This window comes from Falco naumanni, chromosome 6 (genome assembly GCF_017639655.2).
Source record: "Falco naumanni isolate bFalNau1 chromosome 6, bFalNau1.pat, whole genome shotgun sequence".
Taxonomy (NCBI): Eukaryota; Metazoa; Chordata; class Aves; order Falconiformes; family Falconidae; genus Falco; species Falco naumanni.
In genome coordinates, this window is record NC_054059.1 from 13,376,982 (window position 1) to 13,395,202 (window position 18,221).

Here is an 18,221-nt window from a genome sequence, read left to right on the forward strand (position 1 = left end):
CTCAGGATAATGCAACAGCAGCTTTTGGGATGAATGGAATCTGTTAGACACACTGTTACACGATATAAAAGTTCAAAGCACAATCAAAAGCATTTTTGGTGAGTATCTGTAACTGAAAATCGGTGATACAACTTTAATATGGTTGAAAATAGCCCAATTGTTGCTTACCCCGCTCTGTGTTTGAGCTTTTTATCTAGGATTCCATCTCTGGAAACAAGTTTATTAAATACCAAAATGCCAATCACCATGTTGACCTGTCAAACAGAAAACAAACAGTTGATCTTCCAGTGCCTGAAAGAAAATACTTTGCAAAATGCCTCCTGTTACATTTCAGAGTACTCCATCAGAAATTGTGTAACACTGTCCCTGAGCACACCAGAAGTTTGCATTCTCAAATGGGTAACGCATACGCACACCACAACAGGATTATTTTTGAATCTTGAAGTATGCCAGGTATCAAGTTCTATGCGTACATGTCTGCTGGCCAGAAGCTTGAGCAGTAACATAGCTACAATACCTCCTCAGTTTTAATTGCAATTATATATCCTATTCTGGGAAAACCACTGCATGTGAGCTGTGCACAGGCACAAAAGCTAGTCAGAGCACATGGTGACTGTAACAGTGTTCCTTTTTAAGCGTTTACAGCCCATGTGGGTGTTCCCACTTATGCAGAACCAGTTGGTGGTTTTCCATGTCCTCCTGCACATCAGTCATTGTCTATGCCATTCACCAAAACACCAGCCTTCAGCCTTGTTTGACCACAGGTTTTTGGTGTTTTTTTTTTTTCTGGGCCAGATGAATGCCTGGGGTAAGTCTGTTTAGCTTCATTAAAGCGGTGTTATGATCACACACATGGGTCGAAGACCTAACCTAAAAAAAAATTCAAGTGTTTCAGCAGTCAGACTTTGGCACTGAGTGGACATGCTAATGGCATTTAATGGACAACTTAATGACTGTTATTATTCATTTGTATCATTGAACTGTACTTTATCATCCTGTCTCTGCATGGCCTGCAAAGAGGTAATACCAAGTTTTGAATCTGTTAAATGAATGTTCCTTGGGTGTTTTTTTATTAGAAAAAGGTAATCCTTTTTTCCTTTCAAACAGATTTTTCAAGACCTGTGCCAAAACACCTAACAGTTGCCAGCCTGTCCTGCCAAGTCCTTTCCAGCTTTTCTTATTATCACTTTATTTTCAGCATTTACATTTTTCAGTCGACATTATATTAATTCTTTTGCTTTGTACATTTAGGCTTAAGTGGCTGCATGGAACAGCTCCTTCCACAGCTACGAGCTAATGGCAGGGCGAGCTGAGACTGTGAACTTCAAACATCTCTGAACAAAGCTTGCCAATTACACAGAGAACATACAGTTCCATGTGAAAATTATGATTGGCTTTTTGTAAACATCCTTGGCTCCTCTATCATGACAGGGACTGCGAGTTGTACAAAAGGATCCTGGCTTGACTCCAGGCAATGATGAGACATACTCTGTGGGAGTAGTAAACATCCATTTCAGGAGAATCTATGTAGCTCAATGGCTGTATATTCGATGACTACTAAGACTGATTCCCTTCTGCAAGGGAAAATCAGAAATAACTGGTGTTGATAGAACTATCCTGATATAAAACTGGTGGAGTGGAAAGAAGAATTAGATTCAAAATCTGTAAGGGAAAAAAGCTAAACAAATTATTGTAAAAAATCCACACAGACTGCAGCGCAGATGACTGATAGCTGATGGCACATGTAGGGGGCAATTCATCTTACCCTGAAGTAGACATCTGAAATACTTCTGACAATTTGAGCCCTAAGAAGTGTGTGTTTTTCTCCACAGACAATGAAATATGGCTGGAATAACTAGCTTAGATGTAGAAATCTACTTTGCAGATATCTACAATTAGATATCTACACCTAATTTCCAGAGATGTGGAAGATTAATAGACAAACAAGTAATGTTCCCCAGCTATGATGATATTTTTTTTCTTTGCCTTCAAAATGAGTAGCCATGGAGAACTAGCTGGCTGGTTCCTGCCTGTTGCTTTTGCTGGCACAGTGATGCTCTGCCAAACAGCACTCTATCAAAACTGTCAATAAAATTTACAAGGCTGTGACAATTGCAGAGATGCTACTGATAATAACTCAGTGATGCCTGTAGCAGGTTTTCTGTGCCACTAATCAGTACATTATTCTTTCAGAGCTTACTGTGTAAACATGGAGAGATGACTGGTACAAAGAAGTGATACAATTGAATGAATCATGCATTCAAAATAATGAAGGTATGTTTAACAATACTGAGCTCAGTATTTACAGAAAAAATGTAATGCTACTCTATAGCTAAGCTTTTATGATTTAAACAGCACATTCCATCAGTTCATATGAAAATACTGGAAATTATATTAATGTTTACCAAGACAACAGCAGCTGCAGGTCCAACGAAAGCATAAAGTAGCCCTCCTTCAAGAGACAGCCAACAGCTGGAAAGAATATTAGAGAAGAACTAATACAAATTAAAAATAAGTATAAAGCATTGCCAAGAAAGCATTAATAATTACTACAGTATGAGGTTCTTCCAATGTATATTCAATCCTACATACAGAGATTCATATAATACACACAAAAGAATTACTTTGGTGATATGATGATTTAGAGAGTTAAAAGTTATTTCCATTACAAATTGTTAATGTTTCAAAAGTTTTAATGTGAATTATACATATATGGAAACGCCTAAAATGTATTAAGAGCACAATAGGAAAAAAGTTTGCAAATCTTTATTGAAACTCTCTATGATGAGTTAACTAAACAGGACTTGCCAGGTAGGCATCTAGAAACATTTCCATCTTACAGTGTCTGAAAATTCTATACTTAAATCAGTGAAAGGTCAAGTACCTGTAACATAAAACTTCAGAAAAAACCCAGGTTTTTGCATGTCTTCTTATATGTCATTTATTAATTGCTACTAGAACTAGGTCTTACAGACAATATTCACACTAAAGAAAAATCATGTGTGATCTAACTGTTCTGTATTCTCCGGAATATTTTGCAAACAATTTAAATGTATATTTTAAAGCATCTAAAAACTGTATTTTCTGGTGAGCTACTAATCTTGCAGAGTTTGTCAAACTGTACCAGGGCTTTCACTGAAACAATCAGATTTCCAGACACAGAATGCTTACAGAATCAGATTCTAAATATTTGATACAACATCATGTAAAGCTTTCCATATCTGCAAAAGATCAGGAGCTTCACACACTGAAGTAAATGCAGCTGTGCTATTTTCCTGGTGATTACACATTCAAAGAACTGCATATTTATTTGAATGCATGATCACACCTACATATAAGAAAACTCAAGTTTATGCATTCAAATTATTTACTTGATCTCACATCCAGAAACACTCACATCAGAATCATACATATCTCCTTTATTTTCCAGTACTGTTTCTGTACCTTTGAAAACCAAGTAAATTAAATGCAAGCACATCATAATATTAATGGTCTGTTACTGCTGGAATTCTAACTGCAAAGTGTAGAAGTGGTTCCTGTGGCAATGAAGCTATGTGAAATCTGCCACATGAACCCGACTGCATCGGTGTGTTAAATTCTGGAACGATAAATTGATGCAAATACTTCGTATCTGCTTCACTGTAATACATCAGGCTATTCTACATCCCACCTGAAAAAAACAACTACAACAATAACGTTCAAATTATTTTTGTAATGTCAAAGAAAAATGCTTTCAACATTTTCTGCATATTTCTTGCTATTTTTCCAAAAGCTAGGTTATTTAGTGTAAGAGACTGAGAACATGGGCTTCTGAGAGGGGAAAATGTGTTCACAGTACATTTCCCTACTGGTATGAACTTTTACACTCAGTGAGGATGACCATTCTGTGTAACTAAGACATGTAATTAAAATATTAACGTTTATTCAGATAGAAACATCAGTTCATAAAAATTCTTGATGCATTTTATAACTTCAGTTATCTGTGCTGAAAAAAAAAGTCAACAAATTTTTATTTTAAATGAAAGGAAAACAATTTCTGCCACAAAAATCTTTAAGACCAAGGGAGAGTTGTTCCCTCCTTTTCCCATGCCCTCAAGTAAAAAGGCTGTTCAAAAGAGTGACTTCCATTTAGAGGCAGAGCTGGAAAAATATGTAGAGGTTGTCCTCTTTTCTTTACACAACCTGAATTTTCAACAGTCTGGATTTCCTACGTGTGATGTGATTATTGCAATGTATTCAATATTTGCCAGTTGATGACTCTGAAATGTGCTTTCTCCTGAACCTTTTCTGTTGAAGATTTTCTGAAGACAGATTCTCAGGTGCCTTCTAATACCGTAAAGCTATCGTCATTTTTTTACTATTTCTTCCTTCTTTTCTTTTTCTTCACTCTGATAGCTTTCTTCTGTGCTTTATAGTTGTTTTTATTTTGCTCTGCTGTTTTGTCATCTTTCTCCCTGATCCCCACATAGTAGAAAGCCATATAAATTGATCAGTATTAAGGGTATCCACTGGTGGATTTTATGGGACAATATTACATGGTCATAAAATTCTGCTGAGTGATGAAGTATTTGTAGGCTTGCTCCCGTGTCCTGTACATTTTGTGAGCTGTTTGATGCTCTCTAGGAGAATGGTTCCTTCTCTTAGGAGAGCATGACTATGACAGAATTTTAATTTTTGCTGATAGAATGAATTCCTGGAAGTTATCTGTACTGCTTATTAATATATAGCACTGTAGGTAAACATGAGTAGATCACGCAGGTTTATTAACTGTAACTTATAGTAGTGCTGCTTTCATACCTTTTATCATCTGAAGAGAGGTAGCCACAGTATTTATTAGACTCACAGAAATCGTTGGAAAAACAGTCAAGCTTTCAGACACACATCTTTCTCAGATATCCTGAAATATCCAAACCCTTGTCTCTGTGGTTTTTTATTATTTTTAGGAAATCCTTTCAGTTTCTGTATCTATATCAGTTCAAGTGTCTGTGTGAAATATTTTTCATTTTTAGTTTTAAATGTATGGTAATATAATAGTTTAATAATTAGGACTGAAAGAAAAAGTTAGAAATCAGAGACTGTTGATCACAGAATTGGTTTGAGTGTGAAGAATTCAAGCCACCCTTATCAGTCATATGCCATATGAAACTGAAATCTGCTTCAAAGATCCTTCTCCCTTTCCATCAGTCTCTTCATGTATGTGACTATGGAACTGGTGTAAATTCCTTAATTTTCACTGTTATTTTTCTCCATTTGAAACTGTTGTTTTTAAAAATAGCATCTTACAGAGCAAGAATACTTTGCAACAGGACACATTTCTGGTGGCAGCATGTGTGTAATTGATTGCAGCCAAACATGCTAAATGCAGCGTAAGCAGTTAAAAAACTTACACAAATGCTTTACTTATCAGAGGAGGAGCAGGACAGGAGCTCTGCTTTTACATTACCCAGCAGTTGTTATGGGACAGAATTCTTTGCTGGCTTCTAGAGCGAGACAGCACATCAGCTGCTGGTGGGAGAGGAATCTTCGTTCCTTGAATTCTCTGCTTTCCTTATGTAATTCTGATGTTAAATGCCCAGAAAGGTATTTGCAAATAAGATGAGACAGCTGCATTGTGGTTCTGTTCGCCCTCTGTACACCTCCTTTTGCGCTTTTGTTCCATGGTGCCCTGTCAGCTGAATTTGGGTCCTGGGAGAGGAGCCGTTACATGTAGAGACCTGCTGTTTTTTACTTTACAGGTTACTCTTAATGAGTGATTTGATGCTTTGTCTGAATGTTTCAGTATATCCTCTTTTAAAAATGCACTCAGCCCAGGAAGCAAGCAGGAAGCAACGCTAACGAAAAGCAAGTAGTCACACATGAATCCTGCACAGGACAGAGCTACAGCCCCAGTGGGGTCTGGACATTATAATCTTGTAATTTGTAACTCTCACAGCCTAAATGGTGCTCCAGTGCTGGTTCACGGACTAAATAATAAAAAAAAACCAGCAAGATGGGCACATACTAGTTAGAAAAAATGTCAGAGGAGCAGGTCTCCAGTATAACTCCCCAAAGACGGCTAAGACCCTTGTTTCACTAACGATTACCAGCTATAAGTGCAAATTAAGCACTTCAGTTAGGTAAGCCATTCCTCGTTAAAAAAAATGCAAGATGCACATTGTCACAATTTAAAACTAAACAGCTCACTGGTTTGAGCTGGTGTTCAGGAGGAGATTTGTTTTTGAATCCTTACCCACCCAGAGCCAGAGCAAAGGCTTGAAGCCTCTCTCACCATGTGCCAAGATGGTGGGACGCACCGGGCAGGGAGGCAGAATCCTGGTTTCACTCAGTGATGGTGCTAAGGGGAATAATTAAATATTCACTGAAGCGAGGACTTGACCTAACTCATCCACATCTCTGATGAATGCCCTCATTACCAGGCTTCACAGTCATATTTCCTCTCTCTCTGTCCAGATGCATACTTAATTTCTTAGGCAACACCAGGAGAGCTCCAAACAGGATGACTGAAGGAAACGCACTAGCATACATAATGTGTCAGTGGTTGGAGGTCTGTGCTGGCAGGACAGAGGGTCAGCCCAAGCTCCTTCTTCAGCAGGAGACAACCACAGGGCAGCCTCGCTGAGGAGTGCGTTTTCCAGGGTGCTAAATATGTACCGGTACCGGGCAAGTGGCTGAACAGGAACTGTATTAATAAAATGTAAATGAAGTATACAGACCTCCTCTTTGCTGCCTTTCAAGCACAGCCCAGTCCAGGAAAAGGGCTGGGTCAGGTGCTCCAGGAGAGAGAGGATGAATGGGAGAGCTATTTTCGGTTTTTTTGTGGGGCTTTGGCTCCCAGCAGCTCAAGGACATTAAAGCCGAGGTACATGCTTGTGGGCAGAAACCTGGGTGCCAAAGAGCCTCTTGCCAGTACAGTTTCAGTCAGACATGTTTAGAGGTTGACAAAGGCTAGCCATGACATTTAATGTTCTCTTTGGTATACGTATATAAATTTTAGATGTCTAAGTGCACCTAATGCTCAGTGTTTCTAAAAGGCTTGCTACTTCAAAACCTCACAAGAAATTCAGGATCCCTGGTGCTTTGCTGAGCTCAGTCCAAGACTGGCATATGGTTTTCTCTTTGTTCTTTTGTGGATCACTCAGTGACTCTTAGGGCAGTTCCAAGTGTGAATGTAGGGCCTTCAGACTGTGCTGTGTAATTCCTGATGTGTATGACATTCTTGTTAATTAAAAACATAATTTATCATTTAAGATTGACTTACTAGTGGGCTGTTCCATATCCTTTTGTCTTGGTAAAGCCTATTGATATTGCAACCACTAATGCTGGTAAGCCTGAAAAAAACCCAAAACAGTGATAATGATTAGATGCTGAGCAAAATATTGCTGTTCTGCCTGGACAAAAAATGACAGGGCAAGCTAATGCAAAATGACCAATTTTGCAATGAATGAATCATTTAATGAAGCACAGTGCTATTGCAGGATTTGTTTTTCTGAAGCACTGGGAGGAAGATGCTGTTTTCTGCCCACGGTGTACCACTTTGATATAGCTAGATTACTGGTACATTTGACAGGCCTTAAAGTGAACTTGGATGAAGTTTCATGAATATTCAGTTCATCTTTTTTTCTTGCTTTATTTTGATTTTTTGGTATTACACTACTCTGTTGAAAATCTTCTAAATTTTTGCTGAAATGTGTTTATAAAAGAATGTTACAATATATACCAGCGTAGCTCGAGCTGTCTACTGAATAAAATGATGATATTCTTGACATTGTCGTTGCATTAAACGTTTCATCCCAATGATTTTGAGGAAATGAATTTTACAGACTTACCCCATCCAAGGCACAGGAAGCGTTTCCTTATGAGCCGTGTCCTAATTTTTCCAGTAACAGCCATATATGACTGCCACGCTTCCGTCAAAACCCAACAGAATGAAGCTAAGAAGAAGAAGTGTAAAAACGCGGTGGTTGTGGTGCAGATGCCCTGCAGGGAGCAAAGAGAAGCTCATGCTGAATACTTAGGGACACTCATTTCTCTTTTCAATTCAAAGAGTTGTCATGTTCTATGATCCTGACCTTTATTCTTAGCATCAACTCCCCCTTTATGATGTGGTGGCCACAGAGAGAGAGAGAGAAAGAGAGATGTTGATGGGGATTAGCCAGAAGAGGTTTTGACTGTTTTCCCAGACACTGAGTGTGCTGAGCAGGGACAAAGAACACAAAATAAATCATGCCACTAGATTTTTTTTTCTACGCATTTACTTTGATCATCATAAAGCCATTGTGGAAGCAAGTTACGAAGTTACTGATTATAAAAATGTCACAGAGCTGAATAACGAAAATGTGGGAATACAAATACTCCTAATTGCCAGTTGTTTTCTTTCCCTCCATGCAGAAGGATCCTGACTGTAAATCTGAATTTTAGGCAATAAATTGTTTGATTTTGATTTTTTTTTAATTGAAATCTCATAGAACTTTAACTTATTGGAATATTCTGTCTCAGATCTTTTTAGTCAGTTTATCATAACCTTAACAGTTACCCTGGATATTGTTTTTAAATTTTTCGGTCACTTGTTATCTGAAAAGAATTTTGAGCACATGCTTTTGTCACTGTAGCCCTTAATTAAACTTGACATTGTAGCTTATATACATGAGCTTCTTGGGTTAAATTGTGACCTACTCTCTGCTGTGTTGCTTAAAATGCCCATTGCAGGCTATAAAATGCAGTGTGCATTGTAACCCAGAACGGAAACCACACCAGAACCACAATTTATTCTTATAATAATTTGAAGTTTCAAAATTATATCAAGGTTAAAAAAACCCCACACCCTGTATTAACAATACAAGATCACGGTTAAGAAGTACTATATTATTTTTATGATTATTTATGCAGCATACACATCTAATAGCTATCTCACACACATGTAATAAAAGGGTAAGCAATTTTTTTTACTAAAATCCTGGTTTGGCAAACTATTTAGGAAGAAAATATGCGAGTTCCTAATTATATATAAATGCTTGCATATATTGTTGAATCAAGGCTAGTAGCTACAAAAAATTGGGAATGATAAGATATATATGACACCAGACATTTTTTAATTCATTTTATATTCCTAATTACTTTCAGGTCTTTTTGTGTTGAATTTTCTTTTGTGGTAATATTCTCAGATTCTTATCTGAAATCATAGTTATCTGAAATACATAGTTGATAGCTGATATCAGCTGATAATCTCTGAATTTTCAGAGTTATGGACTAAAAAAGTCAAAATGTACTGATTTTCTGCTATGAATTTGCAGATGTGACAAACACCTTGTTTTCTAATTCTGGGTCAAGTTGTCAATTTTTTATAAATTTTATAAATTATGTGTATTTAAATCTGGGAGAAAGGAGGTCTATGTAATTATTTGCAAGAGAACTATTGTTTATTTTTAAGAAGTGAGGAATGTAAACTGGAAAAAAATCTTGAAATTGTACTAGTCATTCCATCCAGATTTTGCCATTAATTCTTATGCTTCAATGTGCTTAAAGTATGTGGATTCATAAAATCTATACTGTTAAAGACTAAGTGACAGCAATATTTCCTGTATATGAAAAATATTTAAAATGAAAACTATGGCGTGAAACACACGATAAATATAACAGAAAATACACAAATGTCTTTTCTTTTACTAGCTGGCTCATATGTAATGAATTCCCACTATACAACTTCAATTTGCTATCCTATCAATGTTTTCGTAAAAGCTAGCATGTTCTGTTGGAACAAGAATTTAAGAATAAAATTACTTTTGAGGAATAGTACAGAATCTTTTATGGAGAAACTCAACAGGTAAAACAGAGTTTTACCCTGAAAAAAAACCCAGTGAATATACTATTTCCTTTATAAATAATGCAAATGCAAACAAATCCTGATCTTTTTGTTGAAAACATACCAAAACTCAATGACTGGATGACTGAGTATACAACTATAGAATTTAGTTCATAATTTATCCTCTGCATTGAAAGAAAGATAGATGATGATAATCTGAAACAAATGTGGCCATGGCTGCTGTGGAAGAAAGAACTGTGGTGAAAATATTAATGATCATGTTGATCACAAAATGAGATGACAGCAAGTTTTATTAGAAGCGATTTTTGCTTTAGCTGGAATATACGACTGCTGATTATAGCTAACTCTTCTGAGTGGCAGACGGAGGTCTGTAATGAACACTGATGGCAAGCCTGTATCACCGATATAAGAGTATGTTTGTATCATATACCATCAGAAAGATGCAAATCAGCTCCAAAACATCACCTAACAACTGCTGTGGGATAGCGATGACAGGATCATGCGCGGGCAGTGCTTGAAGTGAATTTAGCCTCCCTCCTTCCCCCGCCAGAGAAGCAGTTCTGGCAGTTGAATCTCCCCTCTCGTAGGGTATAGCCACAGGCTCAGCAGAGTTGACCAATACACCCCTGGAAATCTTCTTTTATGTACTTCTGTATTCTTCCCCTTTGATAAACAAACAATGCTGTTCTGTCTGGGAAAGTGCTGTATCTGGGAAGTCTATTTCCAAATAGGAATAAAAATTCATTTTCACTAAAGGCTGTTATTGAACGGGGCACAGAATATCTCCAGCTAGGAAACTGTAACTTTAGCAAGGACTTTATTAGTATTTTGTTTGTTTTCACCAGGTCATGGACTACTCCTCTCCTTCCTTGCCAAGGGACCACCGCCTCCCTTCACCTTGCTGCACATGCAGCAGCATCACTAAAACCTTGTGGCCCATCACTCACAGAAAGCTGTGTTGTGTCAACCTGTCTGCACCAAGAGATAGTGGTATGTACCTTCCCCGTTGCTTTAGGAGGAGACGATTCTTATTTGCTTCTCATTTTAGTTCATTAAAACTCACTGAATTAATTACCTGTGCTGAGCACCTGTCAACTTGCAACAAAATGAATTTTAACATCCTAATTTATTCACTATTTCTTCAAGCTTCTGAAATTAAGTCAGCTCTGTAACTCTAACCTCCTCTTCCTCCCATGGCTGTTGTTCTCAGGTCCCCATATTTAATTCTAATTACAAGTGGGGGAAGGGAGCTTTTCTCTCCTCAGAATGCACAATTTCATGAGCTTTAATTGAGCCTCAAGTGTTCAGCTACCTTGAATATCTCATTAAGACCATTCATCCCTTTTTAATAAACAATATACTATTGAAAGTAAGAGCACACATCAGGTATCAAATTATTTCCTTCTTTTATTCGTGTAAGACACCCACTCCAAATAAGGGAGAAGCACAGCTGAGAAATGTAAAAAACAGTGGAAATTCAAAGTTACTTATTCTAGCCATCAATATCTTTAATGTAATAATGGTGACTAATAAAGAGAACATTTAACCATTTTTATGGCCTACAAAAAGTAGGTCATAAATACAACCTCAAAATAATAACGTATTATATTTTTTGGAGCACTTTGTTGTTGATTTATTTATTTTTTTTAATAGAGCAGTGTTCTTTGTAATAGCAATGTGAACTGATTTTCCACACAAAGACAAAGAGGGTTAAGTAAGGATACCTGATTTGTCTTCTTCCCCTGAAACAAGTTCTTTTTGTTTCAACAAATTAGTTGCCTCTCTATGGGTTTTGATAAATACTATAAGAATCAAAGCTACTGGAAAATAGACATGAAAAAATGAAATCTGTATTGGTGATAGCAAAATGAATAGGGCTAAAATCCACTTAACTGGATTATGTCATAAGTAGAAGAGAAAACTAGCAGAAAATAATTTAAATAATAAAATTCCTTGGAGATTAAAAAAAATATCTTGCCCTTGACTTAGATAAGCGTGAGATAAATTATATGAGTGCTAATTTTATTCTTATGAACTTCTGACCATGTACTGAATACACAGACAAAGAGCACTTAAAGATCACAAAAAAGAATAAATGAAACAAAGAACAAACAAAACAGAGAGAATGCAAAGGACGTAGCAAAGAGCAGATAGATAAATCTATGTCAAAACTGGTATATTTTATTGTCTTTTTGTAACTCGCAACTATAAAACAGTTTATATTTTCCTTCTTTAAAATAAATATATAAATTAAGAAAGGAAAGTATTGCTTATTAACCTTTACTCCATTTCTTATCATTATTTATTTTTAAACTGATTTGCATAATACAGCACCTTTGTCTAAGGAATGGCAGACACTGTCAGAATACAGGGATACAGTATACTGGTCAGATAATACTGAATTCTAGATGAAATAGTAATTTCTAGAGTAAACTGCCATGAAATAGTAGGTGGACTTTCAGAGGCTGTGAAACAAAGAAATATGGGCTTGCATCTCAGGAGTTTTTCGCTGGAAGGGGGACAGATTTTCTATGACAAAATAAATATGGCAAGAAAGGCTGTCTCTTCAACTCCAAACATATTTGAAACTGTTGGATCTGAAATGCCTGAGAAATCATAGCTGTAGACTTTCAGGATCATTAACATTACTGGCACCGTAAAGCTTTGAAGGTACCATTTAATTTAAAAAATCACATGTTCTTTTCTGTTGCCAGACTTGAGTACAGTTAACACCACTTGTTCAAGCAAAGAATTCAGGAAATTTGATACCCATATTGAAAAGAGCACTATAGCGGAAGGAATTGTTGTATAATAATGTTATTCATATTTTAAACCAACAGCTATGAAAGTATCTACTTTAATTAACTTATAGACAAAGTTTTAGATCTTCTAAAAACCTCCGATATCCTTAAAAGTTGAAAGCTTAAGTAGTATAACTTCATTATATTGTGTGCTAATATCTGACATGATAACCCAAAATAATTAGCATTTGACTTCATGTAAAGAGATATGCACAGTTAATTATTATACTGAAGGTTTCTGTAGGCAGTACAAGACAATGTGAAGGTAGCCCTTACTTGGATTTTAAGAGCAAGCTAATTTTTCAGTGCAATAGCAATGGGTTTTGAGTAGTTATGTGATCTCCCCCAAAAAGATAATGAGTGTTAACTAAGGACATACATTTTTTTTTCTCCTACTCAATCATTTTGTTTGCCCACAACAAGCCAGATGCCTTTCTAGGTTCTAATAAATAGCTCATAAGCTGGCTGTAAATTCCTTTGGTTTACTTTACAAATACAGTCTCAGAAATTTCATCTGTATCAGCACTGCAATGCCACAGTAAGATATTTTTAGTATGAAGTTTTGATTTATATTTTTTTTTTGTATCGTGTACAAATTATCACAACAGTTGTTAAACTTTGGGGTCACTGAATGTGTGAGTCTCAAGGTGCAGTATCAATTGTTCAGCTATTTTAAGTTTTTTGTGTCTGTCATATCTTGTCTTCTCTTCTGGAGTCTGTCCTCTTATCTGACAGTATAACCCCAGTGATCCTGATGCAATGCTGTAAGTGTGACTGAAAGAAAACATAAAACTTCAAGTTTTCTCCACATTTGCACTTTCCAGACACACTTTAAATATGTGTCTTCTTATTTTCACCTGAAGTTTCTCTAGATGCTTTACGATTTAGATTGCTTTAGATTCAGTTCCTGCTCCTCTTTTTCTGATGTTTACTCAAAGGTATTTCTGAAAATTACCTCTGATTCATTCACAATCTTTAATGACACTTTCTTATGAAGATCAGTCAGAATGTCCCCCTTTTTTTCCCAGGTGCAGAGTCCAGCAATAGAGGTGCTGTTCATACCTGATCCATTAAAAGTATAGGGACCCTTCTTTTTAGCTTCTGCTCTTTGCAGTTACTTTTCTTCAAAGTTCTCCTTTGCATTTAGATTTGATACCATATAGTTGTACTTTGGCATCCCTCAGTTATGTCTATAAAGAACTGCTGTTTTTTATCTGCTGCCCACTATTATTCTCCAGACGTTATAATGCACATCGTATAAAATCATTCTATCCACTAGATATGAAGGGGTAGGCTGCTGTTTTTTGGGATGGAAAAGAATTAAGGAAAGTTGCTTGCTGCATATGCAAACTTTCCTTGCTCTGTTGTATGGCAGGATCTGTCTATGCTAGTGAAAGTAAAAGCACCCTCTTTGCACTGACATGTGATCCATGATGCTAAATTTTTAGTGAATTCCTTGGGCCAAAAAATGCTCACCCTGCCCAGGCTCACGCACAGACTGAAGGAGAGCCTGGGCCAGGAGCCCTGCCTGAGGGTCAGCTTGCCACAGCTGCCCTCCCGCCCTGGAGGACTTGCTTGTGATGGATGCAAGCTGTGTTGTGCTATTTTACCTCGGGGCTATAGAAATATTTGTGGCTCATTTTGGTTAGTGGTTGGGATAGAGGTAAGAACTCCAGCTGGATAATTCCTTATCTGCTCAGCTATTTCTAACATAGGAGACGGTAAAATTAATTCTGTGGTGTTTACAGCATTATCTGGAGATTTTCAGTGCAGTGCACATATTTGTAATGTGTTAAGTCAGAATTGCTTTCTTGGTGGCATGCCTACTGTAAATTGAAAGCCAGTAGGAAGACAGTTCTCATATAGTTACCTTGTACTCATTTTAGTCTTCCTCCTGGTTTGAATTGTTATTGCTAGGTTATATTCAAGCAAATGAGCTCAGCACAAGCAACATCCTAGAACAGGAGGATACTCAGAGACAATTTGATTTCTTCGATTACAAAAAGTGGCAAGGGAAGCTTTTCCCTTCTTGCCTTTGTGCTGTGAACAGAATATATATAACAGTATATATGTATATAGCAGTATATACAGAAATGTATATATTTCTGGGCAGGCAGGAAATGAAGGAATAGGATCCTCTAATTGTTTACAGGATTAATTCAAAGTCAGTGGAAAGACTTCCATTAATTTAAGTGGGCCTTATATTGAGTATCAAACCTGTAGAATAAGGTATGTAGGGTGCATGAGCAGAGGCTTGTGATCTTGCTTTTTATCCTAAATGTTTTAAATGTTTACAAAGTATTGGATGAATATTTTTCTGGTAAGTATGGCCTACTTCATTTCATAAATTTATGCTGTTGGCTTTGATGTTAAACACTTTAAACAAGGTAAATGTCAACTCTGTCAGGACAAAATAACCCAGTATTTTAACTGTCCTCATATGAATATGTTGTGAAAGTTTATGAAGCTCAGAACAACAGGTTTTCATGCAGATATAAAAGAAAATAAAAAGCTCTTTACAACTATGAAGCATAAAATCAATTTAAACACAAGTTTTCCAACTTCTCCCTCACTAATTAATCCCAAATTGGTATCACTGTATTGTAATAGTGATGCTTCACTGTGCCAGAGAGCACCCTTTCCTAGTTCTCTTCTTTTTCTTTTATTTGGTAATTTCTTTTTTCCTCAAAAGTCAACCCTTTTGAGTGTAAAGTGATCACGCTCACTTCAGGTGAAGAAGTGGAAATCTCTGTCATGCTTTGTTAGAAAAGATTCAATACTGAGCTACTGAGGAATGACAATTAAAAAATTAAATTGAAGGTGATGCTATCCTGAAAAATGACTCTATTAAGAAAAAGCTTGGTGAGATTTTGCATTACGAAGTCTAAAAGGTTTCTTATTTAAAGAGTAGATAAAATATAGATTTGTTTCTTGAATTGATGTGCAAGCAAAATCAACTTGGTGCCTGAAAACTATTGAAGAATTTAAGTTCTTATGTTCTTGCACTTCATTTACAGTAACAATATTACAGAAGCAGAATGGAAGGTGCAGTGTGAACATAAGGGTCTGGATTGATATTGATGAAAGTGCAGTTTGGCCTGAAAAGTCTCTGAAACTGGCTGTGACTCACAGGGGAAAAGAATATTCATTCTGGCTGCCAGAGTGGTTCTACTGGGCTGTCAGAAACAATTCTATTTGCTTAGGAGCTATGCAAATTAAGGTGGAGACTGTGGATAAATAATAAACATGCTTCACTGATTTTATTACACTTTGGTTTACAGGATAGTTGTTTTTAGGAACTATTTTTAGACTCTGAAAATGCCATATTGGTTTAATTTTAAAATATGGAATGTTCAGTGTGCTCTTAAATGAAGACAAATGCTCTTGGCAGCTTTGAAGAGATATAATAATGACACAACTCTATTAACAATGAAGCAAAAGCTGTTTGGCTATATCATACAACAATGTGCTGTATGTTCATTTCAACTTATTACATAAAGACATCCAGATTTTTAGATGTCTCTTTGGGTTGTTGCAAGTAGAAATATTTGGTTGCATTAGCATACTAATGGTTGTACTGGTTTGGAGAAGAATGAAGGATACAACAGCCAACAGTCAATTAGAGTGATGAGCCACCTGTGCTACAGTGTTCCAAAGGTCCTGAGTCTTCCTAACTTCAATTTATTTAAAAGTTCACTGTGGGGGCTGCATGAGTAGCTAGGGGCAATGAGCCAGGATTGATAATGAAGGGGTGGCTGAGCTAAGCACAAAGGTTACACATGAGTCAGCAATGATTGCAGCTAAAGAAAGGAGTAGTTCAGAGCACGGTTGAGAGGGAGCTCCCTATGGAGTTCTGAGGAAAAGAGGAGGTGCCTGGGCACTGACAAAGGCAAGGAATTGAAGGACCTTCTTTGAAGAGATGGCATAACATAGGAGGGTAACAGAATGGATGCTCAAGACAGTGGAGCCTGGTATGTAAGACTTCAAATTCTTGTAACATGATCCAAGTACAGCCAGTGCAAACTGATGTCCTAATAGAAATATTACCAGGAAAAAGCCCTTACTGGGTAGATAGAAAATAATGCCTTGTGTTGCCCCTCAGTGCTACATGGGTAAAAACCTGTCATCAAAGAACTTTTTCTATTAGGAAAATGTGATTGTCACTTCAGTATCTCTACTCTTAAATCAGATCATTTGTTTGCTTTATTTTAGATATTGATCTCATTTGCTAACAATAAAACTGCTGTAATTTTAGGGAGTTTCCACAGCAATCAAAATGATGACTAGAACAAGAAGTTCAACAACAAAGCCTGCAGTTGCCTTTCACTTAGTCTGAGTGTGATGATTACAATCGCCATATGAAAACAGTCCATCTTCTTGTCTGGGATATTGATGTCATCAAATATTCCTTGTCTGCATAACTGTAAGAGTTCCATCCCTTTACACAATTGACTGAAAGCATTGGTTCCATCCCTTCATACAATTGACTGAAAGCACTGAAGCAATATCTTTGCAATGCTATTACAAGATTGTCATATGTCAGCTACCCTTACTCTTTTTCTTTTTAAATTACAGTTCTATACATAAGTCTTAAGAGTCTTTATATAAGAATAATAACAGGAAAAGGATGATTTTGCCCCCAAGAGCACCCTCAGTTTCAAGGATGCCTAGTTTTCTTCAAAGGAGAGTGTCATTTAGGATTAGCAATATGAAAACAGTGAGAAATGGTCCCTTTTGAGAGAAGAAATTCAAATCTGAAATAGAAATAATCCAGGGAAGGAAGATAGTATCTACATTATTGTGGTCATCCAAAGTCTTCTCATACCACATAACTTCAGTTTATTTTTCCAAAATAACTGATAATTTTTTTTTTAAGATACATTATGGCTACATCTATTTGTGCTTGCAAATCAAATGGGTTAGAAAGCATTCACTCATCCTGCGGCCAGCTGGAATGACACAGTAAATGTCTATATTAGTAAATTTTTCTATGCTCCAAAATAAGGTGGCCATATTCAAACAGCCTGCTGTCACTGGTCCCTTGCCAGTTCTAACTATCCCAAACTCAGGGCATTGACTGGGATAATGCTAGTTAGTGTGGGACAAAATTTTGCCAAGAGGCATGCTAATGCTTCCAGAGTATGGATGACTTCATGCCAATGCTTGAGGTCATGCCCACCTACAGAGACACGTAGAACACTTTGGCTTTGTTCTCTCATCCAATAAAGCATGTGGTGGTTTTGAGCAAATGTGGTGGGCTGACCTTGGCCAGCAGCTAAGCACCCACACAGTCACTTGCTCACTCCCCCCAGCAAGATGGGGGAGAGAATCCGAAGAGCAAAAGTGAGAAAAACTGGTGGGTCGAGATAAAGACAATTTAATAAATGAAGGAAAAAAAGCCTTCACCAAGTGATGCAAAGGCAATGACTCACCACCTCCCACCAGCAGACTGTTGCCCAGCCAGTCTCCAAGCAACAGCTACTTTTGAAAGACCACTGCCACTTGTATTGCTGAGCACGTTGTCATATGGTACGGGAGAGCATTTTGGTCAGCTGGGGTCAGCTGTCCCAGCTGTGTCCCCTCCCATCGTCTTGCACACC

The 18,221-nt window shown here is 37.0% G+C and overlaps 1 protein-coding gene across 6 annotated transcripts in view; it reads right to left on the minus strand.

Moving 5' to 3' along the window:
* The window catches only part of ADGRB3 (adhesion G protein-coupled receptor B3), a 466,435-nt gene that overhangs the window by 37,459 nt on the left and 410,755 nt on the right, over nucleotides 1–18,221 (minus strand). For all 6 annotated transcript variants that reach the window (XM_040598982.1, XM_040598983.1, XM_040598984.1 and 3 more), the window contains 4 exons: nucleotides 7,827–7,977; nucleotides 7,259–7,328; nucleotides 2,406–2,472; nucleotides 169–254 (listed from right to left, as the gene is read on the minus strand). In XM_040598982.1, coding sequence (XP_040454916.1) covers nucleotides 169–254; nucleotides 2,406–2,472; nucleotides 7,259–7,328; nucleotides 7,827–7,977 — 374 coding nt within the window. The remainder of the gene's footprint in view (nucleotides 1–168; nucleotides 255–2,405; nucleotides 2,473–7,258; nucleotides 7,329–7,826; nucleotides 7,978–18,221) is intronic.